The sequence below is a fragment of the Carassius gibelio genome, chromosome B5 (genome assembly GCF_023724105.1).
Source record: "Carassius gibelio isolate Cgi1373 ecotype wild population from Czech Republic chromosome B5, carGib1.2-hapl.c, whole genome shotgun sequence".
NCBI classification, from domain to species: Eukaryota; Metazoa; Chordata; class Actinopteri; order Cypriniformes; family Cyprinidae; genus Carassius; species Carassius gibelio.
This window is the reverse complement of record NC_068400.1, coordinates 33,871,001-33,885,113: the sequence shown is the minus strand read 5'-3', so window position 1 is coordinate 33,885,113 and position 14,113 is coordinate 33,871,001. Positions and strand designations below refer to the sequence as shown.

Genomic DNA, 14,113 nt, shown 5'->3' with positions numbered 1-14,113 from the left:
GACAATTTAAAATTAGTTCACTTTCAAATAGTTTAAAGTTGCCCAAACAGCCATCCATCATCCTGTCAAGTGCCACGCCCCCTTGCCGCTCATTGGCTGTTGGGGTTGCACCTATGGCACGTCATCAGAGGAGTGACTTTAAAAATTTCTCCCTGTTCGTTCGTGTGTAATTTCAGTGTAAACTGATTTCGCAGCTCATAGGAGGTTTTAGACATGAAGTCATAAGAAAGCAAGTTATACATTTTAGTTTTAAGAAAGCGACAGAAAGATCACGTGCAAAGGCAAAGGCTCTACATTAATATGAGTTTGACGGTGGCAGCAGAGCGCTTCTGAGAGGGGGACGATTCTGAAGTTTGTTGGAACACGCGACACTCGGATTATCAACAGCGCATTTTCTTCAACGATTTTCTTTTGCTGGACGAAAACAAAATACATATACAAAAAACAGACTTTCTCTCACTGTTTATCAACTCACAATAACTTTGAGATTGATCCCACCAACTTTTGGCTTCTTTCCAGACTCCGTAACTTACAAATAGCGGTGAGTAAAAACATTAATAAAGATTGTGAACTGGTAAAGATAATTCCAATATCGTTGGAGTAACGTTACTGTCCCGATGTTTCGATGGCTTTCTGTTTTAACAGGTTCCACTCAAACACGCACCTCAACATAGTTATTTGTCATTTAGAACCTTTCATCTAATGCTGTTTGCACCACATTTACCAGAGTTTCGTTTCTCAAAAACGTCCTAATTGCGCAAATAGATCATAGAGACCATTGGTGACAATACATTTTGGGCTGCAAGTTCCACACTTGAACTATGGACCAAAAATGTAAGTTTTATGATTATAATTTATTTTATTCCCCAACCTTGTTTAACCAAACTTTACATTGCTACGCATTGGCTGCAACTTCACTGTACCGTAACTGGCAGGCTGTATCTCAAATCGTAGTGAGCTGCCAACCTAGACGGCTGGGCTCAGTTGGGGTCTAGGTTAAAGTGCAGTCTAGGTAGGAAGCACACTATTTTTTGAGACAGCGCCTTGATGTATGCTGTCACTGAAGCGGAGAATTGTGCACAATGGGGAGTTGTGCGCGGAGTGTTAATTAAAAAGAGACCTGTTTTAATGAAACGGCGAAGCGTGTAGTTATATGGCCCCAGAGCGCATTATTAAAATAGAAGGATATACTGCTAATCTGCGGCGGTGCCAACCAGGGTTTGGTCATTTGCTCGTTGGACTCGCTAACTTACTATTTTTAGAGGCTGCGAACCGTGGTGTTATGCTCATTTATTTTAATTATCAGGGACTCACACTAGGTTTTTGCGCAGTTATATGCTGTCTTAAGCGACGTGTTATGACACTAAACATTCACAGATACAGCATTAAACAAGTCACTTGATTATACGGTCGTTCTCTCGCGTTGCCGAGTTTCTATGGTGACCGTGCGGTTAGTTCTCAACAGACGTTCCGCCCAACAAAAGGAAAAGTTGAAGCTTAACCATAAAAACATAATAGTGTGTTCTTAAGTCTCCTACTACACCATTAGGCTAGTAATTGATGATATGTGATTTGTCTCGTGGCGGAGACCCATCATTTGCTCCGTCAAGCCGACACCAATCCATCAGTCTGCGCTCGGACAGCGACGGTATTGTGTTTCTCTTCATTAGCTTCTGTTTTTGCCTCTCATTTCATCAATCAGCCCGTTAGTCAAGTGGAACTGAACGAGCCTCCCCCTCTCTGACCTTTCTGATGACAGCGTTTAAATAACGAGAGAAAGAAAGAGTTTGGTCTATTTCCAGAGTAACGTTAGCTCCTCACTTCGAAACTAGCAGAACTTGGTTGACCGTTTCAGTTACGTTTGGGAAAACAGGATGCATTCTCGACATACACGCCAGTTTTTTGATATTTACGTTTTTAATTGATATTTATGCTTTAAACATTTGGTATATTAAACTCACATAGGATATAAATTACTAAAAAACTCTTAAAATAGGTATAAAAAATAGTTAAAGTGAGTCTGTAGAGCTTTTATGACATTCTCCACTCTTGCCAAAAATGTTGGCATATATCAAACTCTTTTATAAATCTGCCCATTGATGTACAACTGTGCTCATATATTACCTATTTGCCTAGATTTGCCTGTTTTAAGTTAGCAGTGACCTTTAAACAAACTTTGCACTCTGCTTAAGCAGTATGTACTGTATGCCATATTTTGGCTTGCCTTTTAAGTCAAGAATTGGTCATAACATAATGCAGAATGCCAAAGATGTAGGCCTATAGCATCACAAACTCCTGCTACTCTGTGATAACACACTACATTAAGCCTCATAGCTTAAAAAAGCTTGTCGTCGAGCGTTTCCAGTGAAGGATTAACTTACCTAAGTTATTAGAGGGATAATGTAATTGTTCTGTATTGAAACAGCCAAGCCTCAAAGCGTGTGATATTCCCCCAGGGTCCCATTCGGCAGCATTGTCTCTCTCGCTCTCAGGTCTGCAGGAAAGGCATGATTAAAAACGGGGGATTTGCATTTTCATGAAATTAGCTGTTGCAAAGTTATTTGGCAACCTGCTTTGCACTTCTGCAGGTGTGTGGGAATGACAATGTATTTTGCTTGTTACCAGTGTCAGTTATGGAGAAAAGGTCCCGAGGCAAAATCTGTTTGTGTAGAAGCGCTGAATAAATGTACTTTTGGTTCAGGTTTGTAATCTTGTACAGCGGGTCCCAATGCATTTAATAAGATATCAGGCTCATAGTTCGTGTATGACTTACAAATATCCCCAACTCTGACATGACAATGAAAAGATTAGAGCTGAGGGTGTCAGGAATTGGTTTAAACCATTGCTTGGCAAATTCTCCAATATGAATTCAGGCATGTAGGTTCATGTCAGTTTCAGGATACTTGTGTTTGTGGAGGAAATGCTTACGCAGCTCTCTGAGCTTTGTATTAGACCTGCTCGGTCAGTTTTACTAGGTTAGGTGAGGGAATGTTCACCACGTGCACACAAGGTCTCTCTTTCCTGGTTATTTTTCTGCAGACTGCTAATGCTTGGCTTTTAGGATTTCCACCATTTTTTTTACTATATAAACTGTGTTATAAACCCCTGAATCATTAAAAATTTAAATGGATAGTTCCCCTCAAAATCAATATTCTGTCATTTTGCCTACACTGTCATACACTGACTTTTAAAATCTGAAATGATTTTAAAACACAAGGCATTATGAACTTGTCAGCTGCATAAAGGGTTACTGAGGAAAAACTAGAGATAATAAATTAAATCACTAAAACACTACTAGACTTTCAAGTTTTTCCAAACAAAACTAATTTATACAGAACACTCACTTCATTAGTAGGAGACACATGACAAATCGGCTCAAAATCTCAAACAACTTTGACATCCTCAGAATAGACAGAATCATAGTCTGATGCTAAAAGACTCATGCCCATCATACTCTATTTGATTTTCTGTGAAATCTGTCAACTCTTTGACTTTATGCAACCGGCGTCAGCTCATCCAGACTATAAATTAGGGCACAAATCTGGGCAAAAGCTGTGTAGTGTAATCCAGCCTTTACTTTCTTCAGTGTAACACAAAAAAATATATTTTAAAAGTACAGTCAAAAAAATCTATTCAAAATATAAATTTTTTGTGTCGTGAGGGTGAGTAAACGATGACAGAATTTTCATTTTTGGGCTGACTCTACCATACCTGATGTTCATGCTTCTGTTTTTTGGGAAAACACGTGGCGGCCAAAATCTTATGTCCGACACAAGGATAGGAAAACAGATAGGAGCAGAGGAAAGCATTCCCAATCCTTTAGAGTGAAGCACAAAGAGCTTTCCTGTTTCTTTCCTGTCCTCTTTTGACCCCTGGTCAACCCTACCAATCAACAGGGCTCAGTTGTGACCTCTAACCTGGCCTCTATCTCCAGTCTGCTGCCGACTGACCTCTCCTTCAGAACAACAGAGGGAGGAAATAACAAGTGATATAGCCTCTGCCAGATGTCCAAAACCTCTTCCTCACATTGCTGCTGCCTTCCAAAAAGAGCAGACTGCACCGTCTGTTCCTCACTGGATTTCGCAGAAGTTCTCCAAATGCAGCAGGGAAGCTCGCTTTGTGTCTGTTCAGAAAACAATGCAGAGATACAAAGTTATTTTTAGAAATAAAATGTGCAAGCATTTCCAAATGTGTTCAAGCAAGTGTATTATAAGTGTTAGGTGTATTGAGCCTAAATGTCTTTTGCTTAGACAGTCTAACCGTCTCCAAACCACAGTCTTCGTGCTTATTTAAATAAAGTTAGAAAAGGTAATATGTTGGTCTGAAGCTAGAGGTACTAACACTGTACTAGTATGTGTGTGTGGTGAAGATGGTTGGTGGTTAGTCTGAATTCATCCTTCTGGAACTGTATAAGGCTGTTTATTGAAAGCGGGAATAGTTTGAGTTCTCATATTGGTTGAAGGCTGTTTACCACTAGGCATACTTACTACAACTTGGACATACCATGAAAAAAGGGAAAAGTGAAAATTCTGATTTAGATTAGCATTCTTATTTAGAAACAACATATAGATATGACCCTTGTTCTTGGATCAGCATTCAGACTCTGAGATTGCGTACTCTGAAAGGGAACAGACTTAAGTTTGTCCTTATGGTTCCAGTTACTGCCATTTGAGAGCTGCACTGCCTCCAGCTGGGCTTGATCTCCACTCATATTTGCAATGAAAGTTCTGGAAATGAGCTGTAGATATAAACTGATAATGTTAAGGCAGATATAAAAATCTGTGGACTACATCATTTCCATAGAATTGCCTGCAGCATGAGTTTTATTGTGGTTCCGTGGCAATAACATTGCACTTTAAGATTTGTTTTTTTCTTTTAACTTTTAAAATGTGACTTTTTTTTTTCCAAGAGGTACTTCAACACCAGTATGTTTGTACAAACATATTTTAAATGCATTTGTTATTAATACAGATTTAGAGATGTAACGATAACCAGTTTGATAATAAATCATGATAAAATTCCTCACGGTTAGTATTACCACTAAAATAATTTAATTATCATTATAACCGTATTCGATTACCGCGATTTGAACAACCGAGAATGGATAAATAAATACTATCCAGTATAAAATGTATAGTTTTGAGTAACAGTCTCACGTGTGCACTGCACGCAGAATACTTTCATTTTGAGTGAGAACATGGTGGAAAAGCTTTGAGGTTTTTAAAGAGACAATACAAAAAAGTATATGAATGAATTAATTATATGAATGTACCTCTGAAGGGTTCTTACTGTCATTAGAAAAAACATCTTCGCTCTTTGTAATACCTAAAGAAGTGTCCTTAATCGCAGTGCTGTCTTGCCCACAGAGGTCAAGGGGAAACAGCTGTAATTCAGCTTTTCCATAAGCGCCACCTACTGTCATAGAGTGGATACACAGAGACTTATTCGATATATTTATATTCAGCTTGTGTGCAGTGGGTTTTGTCTGGCTAAAAAAAAAAGACCAAATTTGTATGTCGTGCTGTAAATTTTGACTGGTTGATGAAAAACAAGCTTATGTGGATTCTACACATTTAAAATAATTCATATAAGTTACCTAGAATTATTTATGGAGCAGATAAAATACATATAATCATTTATTAATCAATTATCATTTTGACTTACTCAACCTTTTGCTTTATTTAGAGACTTAAATGTGAAGTTTTTATATTTTTTATGAAACGTTTTCAAAGCTTTATTTTAACATTTACATTGAATATTTGAACATGCTATTAGATAAGTTGTTGTCAGTCATGTTGTCTTTTAAAATCCAGACATGATTGATGATGTTACTGTTTTGGTGACAATGCAAACAAAAAGTAATTTTATTTTTATTTTATTTTATTTTTTTTAAATGCAAAACTTGGTGAAGTGATTTAGGTCAGTAATATTTTTTTAACATTTCCAACAAATTTTAACCATGATAATTTTGGTCTCTATAATCGTGATAAGACATTTTCATACCGAGAAATGACTTTATCTGTTATTCATTCATTTCAGTAGCTCCACAGGTTCTCGTGCTAAGAGAGGGTGGTTTTCTGGACAGGTCTTGTGTACCTCTGCACTGGTGATGACAATGACATACAGGGAAGTTTGCTCTCAGTTTCATTAACCGTTTATGATATAAACCACAAATGCTTTCTTTTCTTGCTGCACCTATTGTGGGATAAAAAATATTTTGTTATGCTGATTTTTGTTTCCTGTGAGTGGGAACCTTAGTTTCATTTTTTTCCTTTTAGCCAGTATAAAAATGTTATAGAGTACAATTGGTTGCACCATGTTACATTGAGAAAATAAGTTAAATGTTATAACTGACTTTTATGTGTAATTGAAAACTTGAATATTCCACATTCAACAAATAAATTTTTGTAATACTATAAATGGTGGTAAACAACAGACATAATTTTAGCTGTAATAAAACATTGAACATTACGGAACAAGAACCTAAAGGTGACCACAGCCACAATAGAAAGAAGTAAAATGGCAAAGAGAAAACAACAACATTATGTAACCACATAATGTGTTCAAGTTGCTGTGAATTCAGGGTAGTACTGTAAACTTATCCCTATTACAGTTATTTATGTACCACAGTAATTTTCCTAGTCTTGGTCACTGTTACACCCCCCCCCCCCAATCCCAATTGGTCAGTCAATTTGATCCTTTTTTCTCTTGTCTGGATGGAGACATTGAAAATGCAATCAACAACAGGGCGAGAAGTACATCTGTCCCATCATTCTGCTATGACATTTCCTCAGGATGATAAGAATGTATTATGGTGATTTGTTTGAAGAGGTTTGGAGGAACATCTCTAATGGCTGATCTTCTGATAGTGGTAGAACGATGCCTCTGGATAACACAGGCCACATCTGCTGATTTACGAGTTTCTCCGCTCTTTTTTTGTGTGCAGGCAGGCGATGGTGAACAGCCGTGTGGAAACCGCAGCCGTTGCAGTAACAGGAGGCAGCGGCGGGGCAGTGCGCTCCTGTGCAGGCTGCGGAGGTCGGATCTCGGATCGCTTCCTGCTCTTCTCCATGGATCGGTACTGGCACACGCGCTGCCTCAAGTGCTCCTGCTGCCAGGCTCAGCTGGGAGAGATCGGCAGCACCTGCTTCAGCAAAGGAGGAATGATCCTCTGCAAGAACGATTACATCAGGTACTAAAAGAAACGGCCAGTTGGGGATTTGGTTGGACTGCTGTAGAAATGCTGAATAAGAGCAAATAAATAATGTTTCTGGTCACAGCATGAGTCGTAATGTTACTCAAGAAGGATAGGAAATCTGCGGATTTTACTGGGACAAATCAATAAAATGTCTTCAATTTGTAAACTTGATCGTTCTTTCATATCATTTGGCAAATCTCCTTTTCTGATTTACCAGACAGAGGATATTTAGAAATGTGTTGATATTTATTTTGGCCTAAACTGAAGAAAATAGATAAAACCCCACACACTACCAGATCTTACGTTTTTATTATGTTGTCTTGTATGACTTTTAGTTGTGCAAGGTTTTTCTATTTATTATTTCATATTTATTTTGAACAAAACTATCATTTTAAGTTTAAATTTAAATGAATAAACCAAATGTTAATTTGTCCATTTGTGAAAAATAACTTTATCTGAAATTAGCAGATTTTGTTGGGATGACTATAGAGCTTTGTCTGTCATACTGATATTGAAAATCTTTTTTGAGGCCTCACTTAAGAACTCATGTTACTGCATAAACTGTACAAGAAAAGGACATGAGAAGTTCACCGATCATGACAGGAAGTGTGTGGGTGCATTTAACATGGCATCTGGAGCAGCCATATTCCTCAAAGACTCCCCACATGCTTTTCATGTGCCATACACCACTTTAGACTCAAGCCGTCCTGTTTAACCACATGCTCGGTGATCAAATTAGAAGTCAACTCAGAATTGTAATTTTGTTATAAAGTTTGACCAGTCTACAAAACAACCATAACCTTGTTTTGCAAATCCTAAAAATCATTCGTTTATTTTTCTGGTGGTTTTCGCTGGGGTCTATGATTGCTTGTATGTCTGTATGATGATTACATAGCCCTTTGATTGAATTTGGCCTCTATTCCCTTGTATATTTTGAGCTGAAGGCTCCAGAGGTGCGGAGATTAGATTTGTTTAGAATTGCTGAGGCTTTGAAATTGACCTCTGTGTGTTTGGATGTGTGCAGTGATGCATTGGGCCATGACGGCACGGCATTGTTGCCTGTTAGACCCACACTGGTCTGTTTTGGACCTCAACCAGGGATGTCTGACTATTTGGCATTGCCACACAGATATTTTTTTTGTCTGTGATTGCTGTAGAAGTGCCAGAGATGCCTGCTGAAAAGTCAAACAATCTCATAGATCCCAAATTGAAAAGAAATTGTGCAGCCCTGCCATATTTAAAATAAAAATGAAAGACGCAGAAGAGTTGTTATCGTTAATTGTAAGACAGTGTACAGTTTTCAATCATTCCCATGTTATTATACAAATGTATAATATATATATATATATATATATATATATATATATATATATATATATAAATAAATATATATATAAATAAATATAAAATATAAGATTATACACTGTATATATTATTAGAATTATTATATCTGTTTATTTATATTAATCTATTTAAATGTCAATTAAATTATTAAATAATTATTTATTAATATATGTTTATTCATATTATTATTCATATTAATATAACTATACATTGTTAAAATATTTTAGAATAAAATTAAACATTGAAATATTATTTACTTTATATAAAAGTATATACAATTTGTAATAAACAAATGATTTAAAAATTGTTTAAAATTATTATTATTATTACATTATTTATTAAAGATGCTCTTCTTATTATTACACCTACATAATCTTAAAAATAGTTTAGCATGTAAGGCTGGCTCACCTGCCAAAAAATACTTTAAAATAAAATTACTGTTGTTGTTGTTGTTTTTGTTGGTACTTTTGTAATGCATTATATTATACTGTCAAAAAAAGAAAAGTGGATCATATTGCGAGTGCCTATATGTGGATTTTTTTGTATTTAGCAATAGGATCCATTTTTCTTTTTTGAAATTTTTTCCCTCTCTGAAGCACCCATAGTTTTGTCTGCGAGTACCTGATGCACCCCTGGTCAAGATTTGTTCTCTGAATATTATATACTGTATCTATCCCTTTTTACCTGTTCAGACATCTTATGATAAGTTGTTGTTTTAAGACAACATTGGGTTCTATAACAACTCAACTGAGAAAGAAAATCTCATTGGTAAAGAACATATCTCTTACAACACTGTAATTTAGCAAACATGTTATAGGCCTACATGTCAAGGGTGTTCTTATGGATATTTCCTTTAAGAGTGCATGTAAGGTGTACTCAATCTGCAGTGTATTAAATATGTATAATACAGCTAATCAAAAGGGCAGAGCTTCATTACAAAATGACACAGCGTGGAGCCTGAGGTCTGATAAAAGTAGGGTGCATTAATTAGGGAGAACAGGGCTTATTATTAAATTACTGTTTGGATTAAGATCAAAAATTCATTACTGCGAGCAGTCAGAGCTGGGACAGTGATAGCGGAGGAGGGGTAGAGAAAGGGCAGGGGGAAGAGGAGAAAGTGAGGCGGTGAGAATTAGCTGCCAAACTGGTCTGGTTACTGTCACTATAAAGACCCCTGAGAGGGAAGAAATGTTTCCTATTGAAACATGACTGTGTCGTGGTGGCTCCAGGTGTTCTGAATGAAAACAAGTTGTTTGTGTGCATGTGTGTGAGTGGAATGCATGTGTGTTGCGTGTTGTTTGTGTGCATCTGGATTTTATCTCTATATGGCTGAGTGTGTGTAGATGCATTTTTTTTCTTTCAGCTCATCAAGAGCGCGACTTGAACTCATTTGAGTGTTCTCCTAAAATTGCCCATAACAACCTCAAGCTCAGGCAGCTGAGTAATCAAGTGCACCCTAATTAGGAGCCAAGGATGGATCAGAGGCTCCTACAGCCACCCCCCACCCATTGCCACCAATTACACTGCCACTCCAGATTAGCTGATAGGCTGCAGTCTAGGACTAGAGGGGCTTTGGTGCCCTGCCATCCAAGCCACACACTCACAAACACACACATTGCAAAAGCACTCAAGCTACGGATGCAAAAATCAATTTCCCCAATTGTGGAAGGAAAAGAAGTGGATCAGTTTAAGTCTTTTATTTTCAGGGTGATTCTGCAATATGGGAAACATATTTTTTGTATCCCTCAAATGAGAAATCACTCAAGGAAACGTATTTTGGATGTTTAAATGTGTTGACTTTCAACTGATATTTTGTCACTGTTTAAATATTATTATATATTTAATTCATAATTGTTTTTCCCCTGGCTGTGCAGGTTGTTTGGTCACAGTGGAGCCTGCAGTGCATGTGGACAGTCTATCCCTGCCAGTGAGATGGTGATGAGGGCCCAGGGTAATGTCTACCATCTAAAGGTGAGCCATAGCCTGTTAGAAAACACTCATGCATTGTCAGTTTTAAAAAATATTAATGAACGATACACCTGTCCATAGGTTCCTTTTATTTTGAGCTCAGTCAGTGGAACTATAGACTTTTCTCTGGAGACTCATTCTAGACTTATCCAATAATTTTCTCTACCTAAACCCTACTTCTTTCTTACAATGATTGCAAGCTCACATGTACTGATGAATAGAACCAAGTCCCTTATCAACGCTTTTTTTCTTTTTTTCAAACAGATGTACGTCAGAAGAAAATATATGTTACTACTTTGACAACAAATTAGTAGAAACAAACAGGATAAAGACCAGAATATAGAAAAGATGTAGCTGTCATTACTTTTCATTATACACAGCAGGGATACACTTTTTATTGTACTACATATAACGTACAGTATAGATGGATAGTAATTTGTCATAGACTCAATTATTTACAGTTGACTAAATTCTCTTTATGAATCTTTTGTGATCAGACTGCATAGACACAAAATTGTTGTACTGCCCTACATTTGCAGAACACAGTAGCATGTGACTAGCTTGAAAAAAATGATTTGATGTGGATTTTCACTGTTGAATCTGAGAAAAGATGAGCCAAACCTATCTGTCACAGGACAGGTTATAGATCGAATTACTCAACATCGAATATCGTACCGTTGCAATTTATGAACCAGTCCAAAACATGAAGGCATTTGTATTTATACATTGCAATTACCTAATTCCCTTTGACACTGGCATGTAAGCCAGCAGGAATTGCTCAACATAAGTTGATGATTCATATTTAGATTTATGAAATTTTATTATTTTTGAGTATTGTATTGCAACTCCCTTAAGACTGGAAAAGTTGAAAGACTGAGATTTATAATTCTTGCAAAACAATGACTTGGACCATCATCTCATATCTCCAGAATGAGAATAAAAGGATTTTCATATTAACATATGTGTTTATACTTCACATTATTTGGTTGGAATGGAAACATCTGCAAAGACTTGAAGTAGCCTTTTTTTGAGGAAATACATTTCTCTTTGAATTGTCAGCTGAAGTCTTGCATTCAGTGAACACTGATAGCAGGATAGTCTCAAGAGATATCGACCGAAACTCATCAACTAACCGTTTTCCCAACTGCGCCACACATTCCTTCTTAATTATAGTGGTTTAGGTGTCTACCTGTCTTAATAATATTTGATTGGAAAAGGAAACCATTCCATGATTAAGCTGAGTGGATCAGTTTGGTTTCCCAGTGGTCCATGTTTGCATAAGTTTGCAAAATTGGGTAACTACATCCTGACAATATTTCTAATTTGTGAGGATCTGAAGAAATGTGAGCATGGAGTGTAACAGATTTTTTCAAACAATGCAAATGTACCATATGTGTTATTCTTCTGGTCTCTTTTTATCCCTCACCTATTTCTTCTAGTAGTGGAAAAACTGTTTATCTATATGACTTTCCATATGGGACACTTTATATATCTATAGGACTTTCTTTCTCATATCTAAAAATACACAAGATGTCACTACTTCCATTTGCTCTCAAATTGAATTGTTTTTTAGTTTAGTTGAAGACATTCATTAAATGGCACACCAGACGTCCAGTAAAATAACCTTTTGCTTTGTTTTTCTTCTCTTCCCAGTGTTTCACCTGTGCCACATGTCGAAATCGCTTGGTGCCTGGTGACCGATTTCACTACATCAACGGCACCATCTTTTGTGAACATGACCGACCCGGTGGAGCTTTGCTCAGTAGTCACCTGACCCCCCTGCAGAACAACACCCTCCTACCCGACCAAAAGGTATGATAAAAACACGCCGAATTGATAAGAAACCTTTTAGTGTCAATGATATCCCTCAACTTGCATTTAAAGCTGTAAATTTAACAAAGGTTGCAAATGTAAATTTGTATCAGTTGGTAGAAAAACATGACAAAAACGAATAGAGATTGCTATACTGCATTATTTAAAAAAATTAAACTGATTGGCTATTTGATCTTTTTACTCAGGTGTGCTGAGAAAACAAGGATGTATAATTTGCAGCGTGCCTTCTCTTCGTATTTTTCCTCACATCTTCCCTTCAATCCATCATTGTGAATGTCCACCCACACCCAAGATGTCCACTTTTCTTTCGTGCATCCAGCCAGAACTAGGCAAGTACTGTGGGTCACTTGCAAGACAATCACCCCTAATGAGGGAAACACAATCAAATTGGAGAAATCTGAGAATGATCCCTCATATGTGGTCCATCTGGTTATGGCTGGGATGGCTGAAGCCTTACTCTATTAAAGAGCAGCTAATTAAAGCTGGGGTGATTTTGTTCCCTTTTGAGAAGTTTCTCAAGCAATGTTGTGGACGTTACCTGACTTTTTGGACTGCATGGGTCTATGGATTATGAAAGCTATCACTTCTTGCCCACAAAATGACATTCAAAGATCAAAAGACTGTTAAAACTCACAGTTTCGTTTCAGTGGTGGCTGCCTTTAGCTTACAAGCCCTTTTCACTTTAAGTGTAATTTGATATTTTTTGAAAACATTGTCATCTTTGGTTTCTAAAAAAAAAAAAAAAATTTCATGTCCAGTTTTTTCTCCTTTGTCATTTACTTCTTCTTAGCAAGTAATTATACACATACACAGTACAGACACGTGAAGATGTATTGTTTTGTCTACTCGCGTTTATGATGTATGAAGTGCTCTTTTTGAAAGAGTCAGAGTCTCCAGAGGAAACAGCATGTTTTTTTTCCATGGTTTGGTAGAATAAATTATGTCTGTATGCATATTCTCTAATAGAGACTGCTATTCAGTGTCTGCCAAGACTTTTGGGAGCGTGAGGGAGATGGAGAGTAAAATTGTACATATCCCATGTGCTGTTGTATCGTGTTCAATGGTTGACCTGTTTCCTTGTGTCCTCTGTTTAAACGGAGGAGCGTTAAAACAAAATAAGATGTCTGTAAATGAAAAAAGTACTTAATTAAAAAACTATAATCATTACAAATACAGTCTTGACATCTCTGCTCTGTGTACATCAACATTTAATGGTTTTGGCTCGGTGTGTTGGACACTCATTGGAAGTCGAGATGGCTCTCCAATAGTCCTTGGCCAAAAGCATGGTTCATTACCTCCAGATTTCAACACACACTCTTGCATCCACATCGTTATAGAGAGTAATGAAAGGCATTTGAGCTGGCACTTTTTATTCCTCTTGCAGTGACTTCAGTCTGCGGGTCTTGCTAAAGGGAGTTCTTGTGCGTCTTTGTGAACGTTGCTACAGAAAGGAATGATATATTTCTGCCCTTTTCTTTCTTCCGGCTATCCTCTCAAGATTTCATTTACTACTTCAAAATCTGCCTTTTTCTGATCTGATTTGCTGAGGTTCGAGAAGATTTCTCATTATGGCATTTCTGGTAATTGCTTTTTGGCATTAAACTCCCCCATATCTTGTTTATTTAATTAGCTAATTAAACCCATCTCTCTTTTTTTCAACTACCTTTGGCCTGCAATCACAAGGTGTTCCTTTCCAATTTACTTTTACGATTAATAAAAAATGTTCCTTTTCTTTGCGTTTCTTATGAGAAAAATGGAAGCCAAACTTCC

General features: G+C 37.0%; 1 protein-coding gene across 2 annotated transcripts; it reads left to right on the top strand.

The window, feature by feature from the left end:
* Window positions 1–148: 148 nt before the first annotated feature.
* lmo4a (LIM domain only 4a) lies at window positions 149–13,514 on the top strand. 2 transcript variants are annotated; one of them, XM_052556875.1, is made up of 5 exons: window positions 149–541; window positions 6,947–7,192; window positions 10,417–10,513; window positions 12,164–12,322; window positions 12,529–13,514. In XM_052556875.1, exons 2-5 carry the CDS (start codon window positions 6,954–6,956, stop codon window positions 12,535–12,537), a joined length of 504 nt encoding a protein of 167 aa, XP_052412835.1. In that variant the 5' UTR covers window positions 149–541; window positions 6,947–6,953; the 3' UTR covers window positions 12,538–13,514. The 2 variants fall into 2 exon arrangements, with proteins under 2 accessions (XP_052412835.1, XP_052412836.1); XM_052556876.1 differs by lacking the exon at window positions 12,529–13,514 and having other exon boundaries at window positions 166–541; window positions 12,164–12,328.
* The last annotated feature ends 599 nt before the right edge of the window (window positions 13,515–14,113 follow it).